Raw genomic sequence first — 20685 nt, 5'->3', positions numbered from 1 at the left:
GAGCTGCCTGTATTTTAAAAAATGACATCTGTCTTCTCGTTAACACTATTGCTCTGTGTTATTTAAAAATAAAACAAAGTATGACTTGGTTTCTCTATTTTTTGGTTCCCTTTTTTATTATACCTCCCTACCCCATCTCTCTCTGCACAGGGTGGGTATTCTGCTCCCTCCTTCTCTCCTTGGCAGGGCTCCTTCCAGGGGATCCCACGGACTGTTCCACCGCACCGCAGACAGAGTGAGTCTGTGTCTCTCACTCCTATCCTGCTCTGGCTTCCCCTTCATGGTACTTCCCTTCTGCATGACCTGTTCCTCCCCAGCACCTCCTTTTCTATCCTGAGTGCTCTGCAGGTGTCTGCTAAAGCAGCACTCTCTGTGGTCTCCTCTCTTAACATTTCCTTTTACTGCATGTAAACAGACCTCTACTTAGAGCCTTATGGAAGCTGTTTGAGGTTAATTTCATTCTAATACTGTTTAAACCTATTGCCAGTGACCCTAGACCTACTGACATGCATCTGTCTTTAATGCATTTTCAAACCTTGAAATATGTGAATAAAAATTGTTGTGTTATCTAATTGTTTTAAAAAGTGTACATGCGATCTACAATGGTATGATGGACAGATGCATAATGTGTAGGGAGCAGGCTTACTAGACCATTGCACATTTCTTTAAATAATATTTCCTAATTAAGGGCTTGGATTGCATTTCACTGTCATCTAAAATAAATATATTTCTAATTGTTTTTTCTAAAAGTGGTTTAAAACAACTAAGATGTTTTTTGTAATCTATCAGCTTTTCAGCACAGAAGAAATGGCTTTTGAATATGCATGGTTTACTAACATTTCTAATGATTTAGTTACTGTTTGACCTTAAAATTTTTGTTTACATTAAATCTCTTTTCCAAAACAGTGTGGGTTATTTTGTTTTATGTACTTAAGTATGCCTGGTAAGTTGGTTATATTTTATCTTTTTTGAAAAGTCACCCATAAAAAGCTATTATTAATGAAAACGAAATATAAATACAGTCAATCAGAGATATTTTTATGCCTTCTCTAAGGATTTTTCCTGATTTGTGATTCATTCGGTTTTTTCATTATCCATTTCCATGTGAAGTATCAAAGGTGTAAATGAGGAAATTTTAAGTAATTAGGAATGTGATTTATTTAAAGAAAATTTTATTTCTTGAATTAGCCAAAAGTATGAGGTATCGACATGAATTCCAGAGAAGGCATGAAGTTTATTTTTTGGCTGCTACATCTCTCCTTCCCTTCTGTACTTTTTGTTTTAAAGAAAAATAGTTCCTGTAGACTTTTATATGATGTTATTTAGTAGCAAGTTCATTTGTTTACTGGAAGCAATGAGAAAAGGAGTTTTTTTGTCCTCCTTTTCTATCTTCCACCACCTCAGTAACTCCTCCTTTTTACTTCTCTGGTCTTCAAGTAAGTTGCTTTCTTTTCTCCTCTGTTTAAATAATCCTAACACAAAAAGAATCATACTAAAATGCTAGTCAAGTCATCTGAAATTTCAAAGGGCAGATATAACAAATTATAATATGTTCTTAGGCTTGTGGTCAGTAAACAGCAAGGTTTGAGATTTCCCCTCAGATTGACACACCCACCTGTGTACTTACTCAAGCACCCTTTTAGCCTGTATTCTTTTTTGTCACCATGTTCCTCCCCCTTTGTCCTTCGCTAGCTGTAATACAGAGTTGAAGTTTGGGATTAATTATTCTGTATTACAAATAGAGTTTCTGCTTTACTTTTAAAAACATGTTTATCAGAAACACCCATTTCATTGATTTATTTGTATAGCATTAGAATTTTCTTATCTTTTCCTTGAGTCAGTGGCTCTCCATTTTCAAGTGCTTCTTCTCCTTCCTTCTTGGGTTCAGAGCTTTCCTTTTTGTTTCCAGCTGTGAAGCAGCATTATCCTACAATTCCTGCAATACTAGTAAGATCTGCTTTTTTTTTTTTTTTTTTTTTTAACTTCTCTAGATCAAACCTTCTTTCTCTGCATCTTCAGATTAACAAAAAGAAAGTTTTGATTCCCCAGAGTTTGGATGTATTAGTCATCTAGGAAAAAAAAAATATATATATATGTGTGTGTTTGTGTGTGTATAGGAGTCTTTTCCTGAGTAGGTTCTCACGGCCTATGCATCTGAAGGCACTGGCCCTAGGATTTGATCTTTGAGACTTGTAGGACCCTGTTTATGTGAAATAATGGCCAGAGGGCCTGTTCACAGCCTTTTAATACTGTTAATGACCTTGAAAGGTTCCTTTAGAGGGGAAATATGCTCTAAACTACTACTCTATTTTGAATTCACCCTGAGAACAACTAAAGCAGTTTACTAATAAAGGGGGTTTTTTTAGTTATAAAATATAGAAAAGAAAGGTATGAAATTATTAGAATAAATCTAGTGGTTTTCCAGAGGGTTTTGAAACAGATCTTTTCCTACACTAAACTTATAATCAGATGATACTTGTCTCCACATTTAGTCAATATGTGGGTCCTAGTACTCATGTTTGGAGAGGTTAATTGTACTTAAGTAATGGAAGATAGTTGAGAAATTTCTCCATTACAATGTTTCATTAAAAAGTTCTTTGGTGACTTTTTTTTTTTTTTTTTTTTTGAGACAGAGTCTTGCTCTGTCTCCCAGGCTGGAGTGCAGTGGTGAGATCTTGGCTTACTGCAAGCTCCACCTCCCGGGTTCATGCCATTCTCCTGCCTCAGCCTCCCGAGTAGCTGGGACTACAGGCACCTGCCACCACACCCAGCTTATTTTTTGTATTTTTAGTAGAGTCAGGGTTTCATCATGTTAGCCAGGGTGGTCATCTCGAACTTCTGACCTTGTGATCTACCCGGCTCAGCCTCCCAAAGTGCTGGGATTACAGGCGTGAACACCGTGCCCGGCCCAAACTCCCTTTATCTTCTAAATATGGAGGCCAGGTAAAGCTTGGCTGTGAGTCTTCAGTAAGAGCAATCTGTTTGTTTTTTAAGTTACAGGAGTATAGTAGACCTTCTAGTATGAAGATAGTCCATGCTAAATATTCAGAGGGAGATAATGTTTACAGGGAGTATTTAGCCCTTGTCACTCTAGAAAGTTGTAGGGGACAGCAGTGTTTATACTATGTTTAAGAATATAGGAAAATAGACCAGGCACGGTGGCTCACACCTGTAATCCCAGCACTTTGTGGGGCCGAGGCGGGCAGATCACAAGGTCAGGAGATCGAGACCATCCTGGCTAACATGGTGAAACCCTGTCTCTACTGAAAATACAAAAAATTAGCAGAGCGAGCCAAGATCGCACCACTGCACTCCAGCCTGGGCCACAGAGCGAGACTCCGTCTCAAAAAAAAAAAGAAAAAAAGAAAAGAAAAAAAATATAGGAAAATAGAGATAAATGGAAATTTCTGGTCTTTATTATTTTTCTTAAGAAATTTTGACTTACATTTCTTAAGTATATTACTAGTCTCTACTTCATGATACTTTTTTATTTCAAATTAAATTTTCTCTAGGTTAGCAGAAAATATCTACGTTTAGGTCTTTCCTACTGTTGTTAGGGATTTGAGCTTTTGTACAAATTCACTTAACAGGCATTGGTGTAGTCTTTCTACTCTAATTTCCAACTGTGTAAAATTGGGAATAATAAATAACCTACTTCAAAGTAGGAAAATTTAATAAAAATAATTGCTTTTGGCAAGTAGAAAGCCTTCCTGGTAATTCCAAATAGCATTTCTTGCCAGAGCACGTACTTACCGGAATACTCGACTTTTCAAAAAGTATGTTTTGAAATAATACTTAATTTCTTATTGTGTCTCACTAAGCTTTTAAAACTTGCTCTTTAGTATCTTGCTTGCTAAATTTAGAAATCTTATTTATTTTTACCTTCCATGTGCAGTGACTTAGTGGGAAGGGAAAAAGTTATTTTAAAACAACAAAAATTACGTAAATGCATCTATATGTGTCGTAATAGCCTGATAGTTTCTTGATGTAGTGTTGTGTCCACCATAATTTTATTAAGAATGACAAATTTATATTGTGTCACATCTTCTTTCTCTTACAAATTTCAGGGGGTGTTTCACAAACATTTTTGACATGCAGTGATTATAAATTTATTTTACATGACAGCCCAGTATGTATTTACTGAGAGAAAGTATGTATTTACAACCCGATTCACTGTGTATGTATATTTAAAATTTGGATAAAAGATTCATGGGACAATACTTTCTCTTAAACCATTTGATCCTCTCATATTTTTTCTCTCTATTCTATTTTTTTAAATGTTCCTAGCAACCTGCAGTTAAAAAAGCATTGGTCTGTTTTGCCCATATAAATATCAGCATTTAGGTTTTAATATACTAACTTTAAATATGAAGGCTAAGAAGTGTAGATAATTTAATGTGCATAGATTTTGTGTGTATAATCATAGTAAAGCTTTTTTTATTTTGCAGAAATACCATTTTTAAGTGGTGCCTCCTAAGAATTGTCTGTGGCAGGAAAAAATTTTTGTTGTTGAATATTAATAGAGTGGCTTAAGTGGCTAATGAGCCCTTTGTCAGAGTCAGCTTTTCCTCAGTTCAGTCAAAATGTTGATCTTACTGAATGCCCACTTTTGCCATTTCCCTGCTTATCCTCGACTGCGCTGTCTCACTTTAGTAATTCACTATCCTTATTCTTTTAGTCCGTTTGGCTGGAGAATTGTTTTTTTAAATTCATACAGTTGGATAATCTTTCTAAGAGCTACTTAAAAATTACACTTTCACAAATATTCCTATAGGAAACTCTTATGTATATTTTTTAAAATTTAGCCATACATTTTAAGAAAGGGGAAAAGACTAATATTAATTGAATACCTATTATGTTTTTAATGTCTTAAGTACTTTTCTGAGCATTTCATTTAAATTATTTGATTCTCACAACAACTCAGAGTCAGAGCTATTATTCTAATTTTATAATAAGGAAGATGCAAATAAATAATAAATCAATAAATGATGTAGTAATTTTCTCAGGGTAAGTGAACAAACCATAATTCTGTTCTACTTCCAGAGTCTGAACCTTAAATATTTTTTGTAAATACAATGACTCTTGCTTCAAAATGTACATTTGTCCTATTTATAATAGTAATGTAGTGACTCACTGTGGAGGAATTAGAAGAAACATTTTGGTATATTTCCTTTCAGTCTTTTAAATATTATGTTATAAAGTTGAATTTATGTATTTTCAGTCATTCTGCTTTTTTCACATAGTATCATTTTATATATATACACACATTTTTATATGGTAAATATTCGTTGAAATTAACATTTTAATGGCCACTTGATAATGTGTTATATGGATATATTCTAAATTAGATTTTTTTCTATTGGGCATTAATGTTGTTTCTAGTTACTGAGAGGAATATTGGTAAGCATTTTATCTTTGTGTATAAATCAGTGTCAGTGTCTTTCTTTTCTTAGATAGACTTCCTGGAAGGATATCATTTAATTAAAGGATATGAACTTTCGAAGGCCACTTGATGTGTCAAATGTGTATTTGACAATTGTTGAATTGTCAAACATGCTCATAATGTATAAATTAACAAGGCTTAATCTGATTGACTCCAATATGTGTCTGTAATCAATTTTATACATAAGAATAGCTTCAGCTTCCTTAGAAATTAGCTCTGGGAGTGACTTTTCATAAAAATAAAATATTTTTGAATGAAATGCAAACTGAGTAACTCAGTAAAAAAACTTTACTAATTCAATTTTGTGTATGCTCATTTTTAATTTAAATATGGTTAACATCGAATATGGTATTTTCTACCTTTTTGCAGCCAATTTCAAGGACTATCTAGTATAGTCATTGGTTAATTGACTAGAAATGTGCATCTAACTCATGGTCCAATAGGCCTTCCACAAACATAGGCATGGGTTAGTTTCTTGGAATTATGAGAAATGCAGCATTAGTGTTTTCTGTATAAAGCATTCTATTACAATCTGCTTTGCAGCTTGTGAGATTTTTTTAGCCAGTCTTTTTTCCTGTGCCATAATGCTTATAGTATTCTTGTACTCTGGATAAATATACTGTGTCTGTTGGTCACATCAGTTGAACTATACTATTATGATGCCATTTAGGTTTTTTTCCCTGAACTACTCTACATCGTCTGAGAGGTAGATGTTAATGGATTCTGTGTCTTTGAGATGTGGACCCACGAAATTAATCATCTAAAAGTGATCGTGCCTCTGTAGTAAATGCTTAAGTCCCTCTTAATCACTGTGATACTTTAAAAACAAAAACAAAAAACGGCCGGGCGCGGTGGCTCAAGCCTGTAATCCCAGCACTTTGGGAGGCCGAGACGGTTGGATCACGAGGTCAGGAGATCCAGACCATCCTGGCTAACCCGGTGAAATCCCGTCTCTACTAAAAAATACAAAAAACTAGCCGGGCGAGGTGGCAGGCGCCTGTAGTCCCAGTTACTTGGGAGGCTGAGGCAGGAGAATGGCGTAAACCCGGGAGGCGGAGCTTGCAGTGAGCTGAGATCCGACCACTGCACTCCAGCCCAGGCGACAGAGCGAGACTCCGTCTCAAAAAAAAAAAAACAAAACAAAAAACCAAAAAACGATTAATTAGTCATCAACTTAGAAAAGCCATTGAACTCTTTATTTCAGAAATTATATATAAACAATTTATATTATCAATCTGCTATCTCAGTTTTCTGAGGTCTAGAGGCACCATTTTGAGATACAGAGGAATAAGAGCATTCCTGTTTCCCAAAAAGCACTGGAAGCTGTGATTGGCTTCATGTGATCTCTAAAACAAAAATCTTTAAATCTAGTTGTAATACAGTATTAGGGATACAGTTAAGTATTTCTATACTGATGTGCAGAGCCTCACTTATAATTTGCATCATATTCAGATTAAAATCAGATTATACCTTTAGTGGTCCTTAATGCAATGGCAGTAATAAAACTAAACTGGCCCGGCGTGATGGCTCATGCCTGTGATCCCAGCACTTTGGGAGGCCAAGGCAGGTGGATCACAAGGTGAGGAGTTCGAGACCAGTCTGGCCAACATAGCGAAACCCCATCTCTACTAAAAATACAAAAAAATTAGCTGGGCATGCTGGCAGGTGCCTGTAATCCCAGCTACTTGGGAGACTAAGGCAAAGAGAATCGCTTGAACCTGGGAGGTGGAGGTTGCAGTGAGCCAAGATTGCACTACTGCACTCCAGCCCAGGGAACAGTGCAAGACTCCATCTCAAAAATAAATAAATAAATAAATCTAACACATACTTAATCTTATTTAATTTTATAATATGCAGAAGCCTCTCAAATTATTTAAAAATTAATTTCTATCTCCTTCATAAGGGGTTACTTGGGACTAAAAATTTTTAAGTATTTGGAGTATGAATATTAAATTTTATCAGAATTATTTTCAATATTTTGTTTGGTAAGAGTCTTCAAGTGATTTCTCTTAAGTGTGAGAAGTTTTACACATGCCTTTCTGAGTTTATGAGTATTTGTACTAACTCACAAATTAGTAAGAAAGTATAAATCTAATGTATTTGTTATGTACAAATATATTAAATGAAACAATGAATAATGCCTAGGAAAACACAAGAATAGCAAAGCAAATACTTGTGGCTGCCACCCAGTCATGGCAATCCTTGGTGTTGTGTGTGGTCTCTGATGCCATTGTCCTGTCTTTTTCTTGTCTCTGCTCTCCCATTATGCCATTGGCAAGGAGTTGAGAAGTTAGTCCATTACTTCTCTGACAAAGCGTGGTACAGTACAATTTCGGATTTTTTCCTACCACCTTCCCCATAATCACTTTTTTGGTTTTTTTTTTTTCCAGTTTGCATGATATGCATGTCAGAGCCTGCATGAAAGTACAGGCATGTTACAGATGGCTCTATTTCCACCTTCCTTTTTATGGTTAAAATGTATTTAATAATAACAATAAACTTGTATGTACCCGGGAAAAATTAGCTAAATTCTGTCTGTCATGCAGTAGCATTATTACACTTTGGAACATTTCCTGCTTTCTACTTGGTACACTTTGACATATTTTTACTCCATCAGGACTTGACATTTTAGCTGCCATCTTTTGCTAATAACCCTAGAACAAGAATGCTTTCAAAAACTGGCGTGAGTGCCTTTCCGTATGCTAATGCTGTAGATCTTTGAAGTGTTGTAGAACAGTAAAGGTGAACTGTTTTGCTCATTGGTGGGTACTACTATGCCTTTTTTCATGTTCATTATGTTTCCCCCAATAGGTCACTGTGGAATCACCTCTTTCCAGATATACTGTTCCATAGTGTGGCTTGAGTATAGTGTCTGAAAGTTATCCTGGGTAGGCTAGATCATCTAAGAAGGAAATAGGACATTATCCAGGAAAGTTCGTTCCCTAATATTGGTATTACATCTGCCTGTAGTGTTTTAAAATATATTAAAATAATCATCTGGTTATATTGCATATTCTGAAAGCCTGTGAACTCATCAAAACTAATCAAATTGCACAGAATATTAAATTTTAGTGCTGTATTTTAAGAAATTCTCTGATGGTTCAAATTCTGGCTTTGCCATTTGCCAAAATGTTTGAATTTGAACATGTTAACATTTTTTGACCCCAGTTTACTCATTTATAGAAAGAAAAGAACAGTATGTTTCACCTAGGAGTCTCATGATAACTAGAGATCATGCATGCAAACTCAAGAGTTTGGATCTATACCCTTGGGAAGAAGGGAACACTGTTCTCTAAGAGCCCAGAGTGTAACATTTCTCAGGTGTTTATGTGTCAGGCATTGTACTGTTACTGGTTATTATTTGCAACAATTCCATGAAGTATATATACTGATATTACCCTCATTTTGTAAATTATGAAATTCCATTTCAGGGTAGTGGGATTATTTTTACCCAATATCTCGCCTCAGTGATAGATCTATAGGTGATAGATCCAGGATTCAAACTCAGATCAGCCTGATTCTAAAAGCTAAGTGATTCAATATTGTGTTGTACCACCTCCTTTGTAGAGCCATTGGAAAGTTCTCTCTAAACTTGCATGTCTTTGCTCTGGTTCTTATCTCCAGGAAGGCAATTAAAGAGCCTTGACTTCTATGTCATATCAAATATGCTTGATATGGATTCAGAACATATAGATAGTGTTGACATTATTGAAATATGTTTTTGAATCCTAGAAACCTCATATTCTAGTTTATTATTATATTGCTAAAGAACTTACTTTTGTTTCGAAGACCCAGTTACAAAATAGCTATGGCTTGAACTCATCATTCTTACATCCTTTAATAATCATAGATGAAATTTATTGAGCACATAGTATGTGCTAGGAAGTCCTATGCTAAATGTTTTACATATGTAATCATATTTAATTATTAGAATTTTCTAGTAGCTGAATGCTTGTTAAGACACTTTTCCCAACCTATTTCTAGTCTTCAGATAAAAAACAGTTAGTGGCTAAGCTTTTAAAAGGTCATTATGAGAGGTACTTGCATATAACATGCAGTCAGTATTTCCTGCTATCCTTCTAAACATGAATCATTAAGCTAATCACAGACTTATTTGGAGGGAACAATGGGTTTTTCCTATCAGATTATTTTTCATCAGTGTTTATTTTTTGAAACCAGTTTTTATTTAAGCATTAATGCTTCATCATTGACCTAAATCAGTTTGGTAATTCTTGGCCAAATAAGTAATTCTTGAATATACCACTAATATTTATTCACTTATTTATTTATCTAGCAAATATATATTTAATCCCTACTTTGTGCCAAATACTAGAAATACCAGCTATAACAAAAAATGAATAAAGCATAGTACATGCCTATAAGGAGCTCCAAGTCTCTGCTTATCTTTGTAAAGCAGCCTAAAATAGACATTTACGATTATTATTAAAGATGTCTACCAAGCCTTTTGCACAACCACCCTGTAGTGCCTATTGCTGACATTCTTGACCTTGACGCATGGAACTCTTTAATCTGAGAATTATCAGAATGGTGTGCTGAAGTTTACATATCTAATTAAAGTAAGACTTGAAGTTGCTGAGTTCAGTTAGAGGCACTTAGCTCTGTAAGTCTGGGGATAGGTCCTCGTTTTGATGCTTCAGTAACCAACTCCTCCACAAGTTTCAGGATTAAAGTTTTACTCATTTGTGACTACAGGGAGTAGTTAAGATATGAGATCTTTCCTGAAGTCCCCCAGTAGTGGGGGGATTCCTTTTGCCCTCTAGGTTTTGTGGGCTTCTGAGGCAATGAAATCCACGGATTAGTGGACAGCATCCCCAAAGGCCTTTTTTGTATACAAGCCAATACCTCATCTTGCCAGTCCCACCTTCACATCTTTTTCAGTCCTCTCCAGATTTTATGCCAAAAAGCTTATGATATGGTTTTTCTAACAATTTCATCCCCACTGGTTACATTCCTCACTGGTTCCGCTGGAGTGATCATTCTAAAACACACACATTAGATATTCTGATTCCTCTGCTTAAAATTCATCCACATCTCCCATCATCTACAACACAAAGTCATAGCTACTTAGCCTGACATGAGTCCCTTAGGAGCTGGCCCTTAGCTATGCTTTTGCACTAGCCTTTCAAATTCAGTCTAAAATTTGAAGTGACTGGAACATGGCATGGCCTTTTTTTGCCTTTGTGTTTGACATGTACTAGCTCACTACACAGAATATTCTTTCCTTCTTGTTTACTTGATAAACTCCTGTTTACCCTGTTAAAACTCAGGGCAGATTGTTCACCATTCTGGTATGCCTCCTGTGACCTCTCCAGGCAGGCATGTTTTCTTTTTGTTCCCATATGTTGTTGTGCTTAAGACATGATCGCATCATTCCTTTACCTTATTGTCTCCCTCACTGAGCTCCTCAAGCACAGGAACAAAGTTTTGTTCAGCTCCAGATTTTCTCACTTCTGGTACAGTACATGATACATAATAAACATTTAAAAAGTGTATAGTTTTTGATATTCATTCCTATTTATATTATCCGTGAGGATATGCAATCTTTTTATATTTACACTCTAAAAATGTCTGAGGGCATCTTTTTAATGGCCATAGAAGTAGTAGTGGATGTGGGCAAGATGAATTAATATCTGGCATTTATATTAACACAGTTGAATGTTTAGAATTTGGGGAAATTGTAGCAACAAGCCATCAGAACACATCTCTGCCTTGCTTGCTAGAGGTTGAGAGGTAGCTTGTTGTTCAACTTGCTAGCAGGTGTAATTAGCGGCAATCCAGTCTTTAGTGGGTAGCCACTTCCATGTAGTCTTCCACATATCAGGAGCAAGTTGTTTCCTTATTCCTCACATTATAGGTGTTTCTTATTCCTCGTGAAAGAGACTTTTTGTTTTTACAGTAGTGGAATTGATCTTCCAAATATAGTTACCAAATAAATAATAAAATAAGACATTGATTTGGCAAATTATATCATGCCACCAAAATTAATTTTTAATAAAAATATAAAATTTTATTTAGCAATGGAAACCACTGATTTAGTTAATGTAATTCACTAGTAGTATATATGTCTAACTTGTAGTTTAGACATTTATTTATAAAACTGTTAAATTCCTCTCAGTTGACTCAACATTTTGTTATTCTTTAAAAACTGGCTGTTTTCTAATTCATTAATATTTGATATGAAGCTTTATTGCATTTAATACAAATAGCTTGGTCTTTCTGACTCTGCTGTATTTCCATTTATTTCTCTGATAAGCAGTGGTCAGTTGAGTACTGTGAGTAATCAAAACAGTACAAGTGGTGAGTACAAAACAGTACAAATTTATAGTTCACAGTGGCCCTTTCCTGGGCATTTCTGGAGGTTGGTTGTCTTAATAATCAGTTTATTACCTGTCTTAATTGAAAAATCATCTTTTTATGCTTTTCACTGATAGCACACGTTTATACCTTTTTTTCTTATTGGCAGTAGACATATTACAGTAAAGTCCAAAATTGTCACTGATATTTTCAGAAGTCTTAAATTGCTTTAAGATTTTTAACTTGGCACTAGAATATCTTACCATGTTTGAGGGTGAAAAGGGAAAACAAATCCCCATTCAACCAACCAGTTGATGATGCCTCCTTCCTGATTACTTTTTATTCCCTTTGGTAGATTTTCGTTTGTTTAATATGGTCCTGCTCTATTTTTTCACTAATCTTTCAAGGTTTTTGATCACTTTGGTACAGTTATTTTTGTCTAGGGAACCCCAGGGAGAATCTGTTGATTTAATTATGTGGTGATTTTAGTATCTTCTGTTTTGCGGGACAGTTTATTAATTTTTGTGTTGATGTACTGTGAAAATACCCAGTGACTTTATTTATTTATTTTTTTTTTTGAGACGGAGTCTCGCTGTGTCGCCCAGGCTGGAGTGCAGTGGCCGGATCTCAGCTCACTGCAAGCTCTGCCTCCCGGGTTTTTCCGCCATTCTCCTGCCTCAGCCTCCCGAGTAGCCGGGACTACAGGCGCCCGCCACCTCGCCCGGCTAGTTTTTTGTATTTTTTAGTAGAGACGGGGTTTCACCGTGTTAGCCAGGATGGTCTCGAACTCCTGACCTCGTGATCCGCCCGTCTCGGCCTCCCAAAGTGCTGGGATTACAGGCTTGAGCCACCGCGCCCGGCCACCCAGTGACTTTAAAGTCTGGGATATTTAGCTTGAGGCAGCAATTGAGCTGTCTTGTTTATTTCAAACATTCTGCAATATGATTTAATGTGACATATTTCTGTACAGATTAATTTTGAGTAGTCACTGTCTTGATTTTTTTTTTTTAATGCCAAGTCAGCCGTATGCCATCACAGCCAACCCTCCTCCATGAGTTGATGAGCCTTGCCCTCAGTCACTCCCAATCCAGCCATAATCTAATCCCTGGCTGCTGATCCTGGGCAGCCATTGTCCAGTGCTGGTCAGGGAGGTGGAAGAACTGAAAAAACACAAATGATGCAGTATAAATAGATCCGCCCCTTCTGTTGGGGAAATTAGAGCTAATATGTAGATTTATTCATAGATTAGCTTAGCAAAAAAAAAGTTATTAGTGAGAAATGGCCCTTTGAAGTTCACGTTGTAAAGCCCTTTGCCAAAGTCTTTGACATTTTGGCCCACGTTATTTAAAGAAAGTGTGTGTGTGTGTGTGTGTGTGTGTGTGTGTGTGTGTGTGTGTGAGAGAGAGAGAGAGAGAGAGAGAGAGAGAGAGAGAGAGAGAGAGAGAGAAGAGAGGAGAGAGGAGAGAGGAGACAGAAGAGAGATTGAAAGAGAGTTTATGCATTTGTAGCAAATACCACTGCATCAGGACAGGCCTGGTAGGCCCTGCCCCATGTATTTTAACTATTTGGGCCATTGAAAGATAGTTTTAAGATTTGTATTTTTTACTAGATACCACCAAGTCGTGGAAATTGCATAGTTCCTCTGATTTTTTTTGAAACGTAACTACACAATGAGCTTCAGGGAAGTACGTGTGAGGCATATAGACCATAAGAACCTTGTTGTTGCAGGCTTCTGTTCTTTAGTTCCGGTCAAAGACAACTTCACATTTGTTTTAGTCTGAGCCATCATTCAAAAGGCTGATTATTCTAAATTCAAGTAAATGAATGTTTACTTTTGATTAGAGTACATCTGTTTTTCACATGTCAGCCATAATAGCAGTGAGACAGACCAAATAAACTCTAAAACATTTTATCTGGAAACTTTTCAACAAGAATATTAAAAGGAGATTAGCATTAGCTAAATATCTTGACCTATATTTGTTAAATATATAGAATTTCACATAAACTGAGAATATAGTATTTACTCTAAATCTTGTTATCTGCTGGTAATTTTCATTCTTGACAGAAGAACACTTGTTAATGTGGTATACAACCTTTTTTTTAACTTTAGTGTAAGTAGTATTCTGAAGGTCACAGTTAACACCTGAATGCTTTGTGGAGGTTAAACCAAAAGCTATAGAATCATTCTGTCAAGCTCTAAGGTTTTAAAATACCTAACGAATCTATTATGGCAGGAATTTTTCTATAATAAATTAGTATTTTAATGTTTTCTTTTTCTCATTTAATTTTGGATCTTGTTCAGTGTTTACTGCCTGTATCATTTTTTGTTTGCATTATCACTCTTGTGTGTGTCTAATTTGCTTGAATATTGCAGTTCATTTTTTAATTAAAAGAAACTCCACATATTTTCCATATTAAAGCCATAATAAGTACCAACATAGCCTAATTGGTATTTATATTAAATCTGGGTGGAATTTCTAAAATAACTTGTTGCTAATGTTGTTTTTAATTTTAACAGCCTCAAGTACTACAGCCTTCCAGCAGCCTTCCCAGACCCACAGACCACACCCAGGGAAAACTAATAAAGCCACAACATATCGAGGCCCACAGTGAATGCGCAATCCAAGACATGCATCAGGGTGTTGCGCATCTGGAAGAAAGCTTTACACAAGTCTTGCAACAAGAAAGCAACTATGGTTTGGAAGAGCAGCCTTTTTCATCAGGCCCACAATTAACAATGGATGTGGCTAAGAGTACACCTTCTGAAGCAAACTTAAACATTACTGTAAATGCTCAAGAGCCTTATCATTTGGCAAACAATCAAATTAGTGACATGCAGTTTATACCCACTTCTCTTCAGACACCTCCCCAGTCAAGTACAGTAGACCAGGCTAAGAGAGTTGGAAGAAATCAGTCTCCGCCAGTGGGTTATGTGTCTCAGCCCAAGTCCTTGCAGCTTTTAAAGCCATCCATATTGAGTTCTTTGGTACCGCCTCCAGTTTCTGAATCATCTCCAAGTAGGACTTCCACTTGTAAAAAGTCACCAATAGTCGCAACATGTAATTCAGCAAAACTTCAGCCAACATCTAGTCAAACAAATCTTGCAAATAATCAGAATCTGAAAGCATCTAAGCTCCGCCCCCCCTCAGGCTCTTTCAAACAAAAACAAACAAACAGCCCCCAACTAGAGCCTCAAAGCTTCCAGGCCAAGACAAGCATACCAAGGCCACTAACACAACGAAAAGAAATCATGCAGAATCCGAATGGCAATTTGCATTCTGGGGATTGTTTGGCCTCTAATCGATATTCTCGTCTTCCTAAACCAAAGATACATTAAGTACATAGCCATCACCTGCCAATTTGTTTCTTAAAAACAATCTGTTCTGTAATAGCTTTATGTGCAGCTTGCTACCATGGTGGAGGTTCCATTGAAAGCCTGCAAATCTTAAATTAAAATGTGGAAGCTTCTACTAGTTTGGCTCCTTCATTTTATATTCTGGTTGAAGTACATGCCATTTGAGCATAATTATCTCAGGTAAACACGAAAGTTTGCTTACCCATTTCAGAGGCCTGCTAAAGGCCCGAATCATGTTATCCATCCCTCTCCATGTCAGAAAATTCATAATATTTTACTGAGCAGGCAAGAAATGTGCTTTGCTGGTTTAGTCCTGTTAAGATCTGTATTTATTGTGGTTGTCAGAACCTCACCCCTTTTCACTTGTCTCTCCTGTGAATATGGCTACTATTTTAACTAAAGATATGGTGATAATGGAAGATGGTAGTCTGTAAGCAGAGTTCTGGCCAGTGTTTTGTATATTTAAAAGGTCTATGCAAAAGCTTTGTGATGAATAAAGGAGATTAGGCTTTTAATGGAAAGTCTATGTAAGTTTTGTTTTTACTTGCCAGGGTCAGCCAGCTAATGTTACTATTGATTCATTTCCCAAATTCCCCAGGCTGAAAATGTTTCTTATTACATACAAATCAGTTATATATTCCTTTACATCTTGTTTTACAGACACATGCGGTGCGCGCGCACACACACATGTACACACACATACCATTTATATTTGTATTTGTTACTGGGTAAATTTTGGAGAGCTTGAGGTACATCTTGAAACCTGTACCTAAAGATGTATTCATTTGTAACATATGTTGGTGCTAGAGTTTTGCTGATAATTCAGTTTTGAACCCTTGGGCTTATGGATCCATGATAGCCATTTTAAGGTTCCACAGCATTATGTCTTTAATTGTAATATTTATATTTATTGATTTTCTGCTAATATCTGAAGACTGAAATAATGAACTTGAAACATTTGCACAAAACTTTGATGGGATATAAATATACCATATATAGGGATTTTAAACTATTTTCTATAGCAAAACAAGTTAAAATATTTTGAGAAAAATAAATTTAAATAAGACTATCTTGAGAAAGCTGGAGTTCATAATATTCCCCCCACCCTCCCCAGTCTCCTAGGTTTCCCTTTTCTGTGATTTTTCGGGTTTTTTTGTTTGTTTCTTGAGACAGAGTCTTGCTCCATCGCCCAGGCTAGAATGCAGTGGCGCATCTCGGCTCACTGCAACCTCTGCCTCCCGGGTTCAAGCGATTCTTTTGCCTCAGCCTCCCAAGTATCTGGGACTACAGGCATGCGCCACCATGCCTGGCTAATTTTCTTGTATTTTTAGTAGAGATGACGTTTCACCTTGTTGGTCAGGCTGGTCTCAAACTCCTGACCTCAACTCCTACACCTCATCTATGGTGTATTTTTGAAAGACAATTTTTTAAAGGTAGATTTTGGAAAAAAATAGAATTGAAGATGGGAAATTTTGTTTTATTAAAAAGGTGCTAGAAGGTATTTCAAAGACAATATTCTTATTTTAATACGCTGTAGAAGGTAGGTGTGGAACCTCCATGCTACCATGTGCACGAACCTAATTATGCTTTCGGCCACTTGTCAGTTCAGTAAGTCTGCCTTCCTCTTCTCCCAAATCATGTCATCTTTAGGTTGTTGACTTGCAGCTGCTTTAAATGAATTAGTATCTTTCAGATAGATAACCTTACAAGGAGAATGTTTGTTTTGAGCAGCTGACCAAAAATGTATCAAACAGGATTATGGCCAAAAAGTCGCTCAAATTTCTAGAGGTTCCTTTAAAAGATGTATGTTGATGAAATTGCCCCTTTCTAAGAAAAACAACAGCAAGTCTTTTAGTAGAAATTTGAAAGAAGTGTTTGCTACCATTTTGACCCATCATTCCCTTACCTATCAGATGAATTTGCCATTCACTGGATGGAAACCATTCTTGGATTTGGTAAGAGGTGAGCAACACAAATCCAGTATCTTATTCTTATGTACCAGCACTTCTGATGGAGAAGCAGTGAAGTTCAGAACATTCTTCACGTAGTCCAGATACTGTTAGAGTCAGGCAAATCAGCAAAGCACTTATTTGTTTATGGAGTTGACCCATGATGGCTGCAGTTGTAAGTGGGCATACGTAGTCTATCATTTTGAAGGAGAAAGAAAACCATTCTCACATGTTGCAAATATGTGAATCATACTGTATTTCCCTAAAGTAAAACATACCGTGACTTAGTGGTTTTTGGTTTATTTAGAAGTTGGTTTAGACCCTTATGAAACATTATTTACGAGCTGGCCTTATCCTTAAGGGAAAAGTTCTAAATTTTTAAATTTATTTTTAAATCCCTAGTCTGAGGGAAATGTCTTTATCGTCCATTACATAAAAATGTTGACTCCACTCATTTATTTTTCTCCATTTTTTCCTCCATGCATTTATTCTATTTTTCTCTATTTTTTTCTTCCCTGTTGGATTTGCAGAAATGTTAACCAATTAGCTCAACTTTTCTGTACCTTTGTTGAGTCTTAATCTTTTCGAAGATAGGCTCCTCGTATATTTATGAAGCATACTATATTAAGAGAAAACAAATCTAGGATGCTTGCATGACATAAAGTATTTACCTGCAGTTTTCCTTAAAAACTGCAAGAATATCATGCTTGTCTGCTCCTTAGTAAATGTTAAGTCTGAAATGGAAGTGAGGATGTAACTCTACTGAATAATCAAAGATCATCTTAGATTTGGCTTGATCTGTGTTTATTGCTTCTATTAATGTAAATCAACTCTGTGCCAAATCCTCCTCCACAGGAACACAAACCATTTATTGTCTTAGTTCTAGTGATATCAATGAAAATAGTTACAGTATATGAATTCTAAGTCCTGAGGAAGAAATTTTATAGGCTTTGTTAAGTTTCACATTTGTAAAAGAGGAAATTAGTATTCAGACTTCGATATTTGGCTGTTAATGGGATGCATATCAAATTTTTAAAAGAAAGCTTGGCCTAAGGAGTTTATTGGTACAGGTGCAGATGATTTTAAGGCATTAAAGGATTATAGAGTTATGTCATTTAGACTGTTTCTAATAACAGACCAGCTAACATTTTTCTTTTGGAGTCTCATTTTTATTTGTGCAATATTTTCAGGCATATAGGCTACTGTTCATTGTATTTATATATATATTAGAATTTACTAAGTACTTTAACAAGTAAAAATCTGAATATGAAAGAAAATATCAGATTTGCACTTTAAATGAGCTTAATTGCTTGGAGTTGTGCCTGAAATATCGAAATGCCTCCTGTTGGGTATGGCTTTGTTGAAATAAATTTGTAATTGTTGCTGTTTGAAGATATCAGTACAGCTGTTCACAGAACTATATTCCCAGCATGTCACTTTTCCCATTAAAGCACTAAGTTTTCTTTGAATGTTCCATTGTCCTGATAAGTATTTTACTTTTTTCTCAGTACATCAAAGAGTGCGTGATGCCCCTACAGCTGTCACTTCCAAATGTTCCTATAGCATAAATGGTGTTACAGACACGGGGGTGCATTCTTGGTTTCTGAGCCGAGCAGAGTTGTCATACTGGTTTCCTGGTCTCTAGGGTACTGGGGATGTACTTTGAAATCACCGAACAGGCTTGCAATTAAGATCAATAAGACTGCAGCACCATTTCAATTGACTTTCCATCTTACACAGTAGTTTTTGTGTTTTTAAATTCGTTTGGGTGGTTATGTTTGCATGCTTATGCACACATTTGAAAATTAATTATAGCTGTACTACCTGATGTTTTTCCTTGGGGATGACGGCCTTGTTACTTTTTAAATTCTCATGCTTGAATTATGTTTTCTAATGATCTTTCACATCTCCCTTTAAGTTTTTTGCTGCAGCAATTTGAGAGAATACTTTTGATTAAATGATTCTGATGGTGGGCACCAATCTACAACTGTGTCATTAACTGAAGATACATGTTTTAATCTTGTTGGGAATAAGCTCACCCACTTTCTCCTTGGTAAAGCATTTACTTAACAAAATAATACCCTGAGAATGTAAGGTCTCTAAGTCATTACTAACAAAGAGCAAAAATAATATCTGCAGTATTGTTTTTCCTATTGATTTTAAAAGTCAGTTTAGAGTACAAACTGTATATTAGAATTTGCTTGTAAAATGAATTCTAAAAAACAGATGTAAAGTGTCTCCTGAAAATGTTGGCATAGTAAATAAAAATAAAGTTCATAATTATCAAAGTTCTCTTGTCTTTCTCAACATTGACTCCCATAGTTTACTTTTTCTTTGATATCTTTTTCCCACAAAGATCTAAGGTACTGTTCATTTGCTTATGTTTTTCCCAACTCTGACACTTTATTTTACATGCTGCCTTCTTCACACACATCTTCACACCCCAAGCCCTGACTGAGCAGGAGTTGATCAGTATTTTGTTGTTGTGTCTTCACAAATCCTGTAAGTGATCTAGTAGTTTTGTTTCCATTGTAATAAAATATCTGCTTTATCTTAGAATATTGGGATAATGGTTAATGGACATTTCAAGAAACAGTAGCACCTTAGATTTAGAATGCTGTACAAGGAAGAAAACACTTGTAATTTTAATTATTTTGTCTTACTGTTTTTAAGCAGGATACAAAATAGCTTGAGGCAAGAAAGGTGTTTAGTGAAATGTTACATAATTTTTAGGAACAAAAGGAATAAAGAATACAAATTTTTTCAGTTTTACAGTTTAGTCATAAAGATGCAATAGTCCTAGTATGTAATAAGATACAAAAAAGTTGATGCAGTGATGTTATTAATCCAAAATGGTTACATGAATTCTGGGAAAGGAGGGAAATTTCATTAATAGTAAGTTTGATAATAGCATTTATTACCTCTTAAGACACCTGTATGAACTTTAAGGCCATCTGAGTTGTTAGTGTTGCAGAATTTTGCTCCTTAGATGAGCTAAATCAGGATTCTTGTGTCAGGACCAGGAACATTTAGACACGCGGACACATTGAAGTGTGTGGGGAATGGAATTCATTGGGCAAAAAGGAAAAAAAATCTCAGCAAAGCAAGGGGGGATTCTGTTAACAGGCCCCCATCTCACAGATTGATTCCATGCCACCACACCTGTGAGCTGAAGAGCTCAGGCTCCTCCCCTGCCCAAGGCTGGAACTTCCCATGGCCCCACCTAGTTCTCCCAGTGCACAGGCTGGTTGGAGATTCTCTGGGAACCCTCCCCCTTATCTGCCTTCTGCATCTATCATTAGCAAATATTTTCTTACACTAAAAATTTTCCCTTTTAATTTTGTCAAGTGTAGTCATTTCAGTTTGTTCATTTATGCTGTTGATTGCACATTTTCCATTTTGAAAATATTTTATCCCTACAGAAAAGACAAGCATGAGCTAAAGAATTGACTTCCTTTGTTAACTTGGTTTAAGTCAGTTTGGTGGGATGTCTTATCTGTGTCACTCGCTGTGCTGGTTGCAGGGTGTACAAAGATAACGATACAGGTTCTGCCTCATGGAGCTTAGGAACCCTAGGGGATTTTTAACATCATCCCATCCATTGCAGCGCTGAGCCCTTCCCT

General features: G+C 36.1%; 1 protein-coding gene across 12 annotated transcripts in view; it reads left to right on the top strand.

Moving 5' to 3' along the window:
- CCSER2 (coiled-coil serine rich protein 2) overlaps positions 1-19354 on the top strand; it is a 188318-nt gene extending 168964 nt beyond the window's left edge. For 5 of the 12 annotated variants that reach the window (XM_015147096.3, XM_077945003.1, XM_077945002.1 and 2 more), the window contains one exon: positions 14277-19350. In XM_015147096.3, coding sequence (XP_015002582.3) covers positions 14277-15095 — 819 coding nt within the window. In that variant the 3' untranslated portion in view covers positions 15096-19350. 12 annotated transcript variants of the gene reach the window in all.
- Positions 19355-20685: the final 1331 nt, after the last annotated feature.

Source organism: Macaca mulatta, chromosome 9 (genome assembly GCF_049350105.2).
Source record: "Macaca mulatta isolate MMU2019108-1 chromosome 9, T2T-MMU8v2.0, whole genome shotgun sequence".
NCBI classification, from domain to species: Eukaryota; Metazoa; Chordata; class Mammalia; order Primates; family Cercopithecidae; genus Macaca; species Macaca mulatta.
This window is presented reverse-complemented; position numbering and strand designations above follow the sequence as displayed.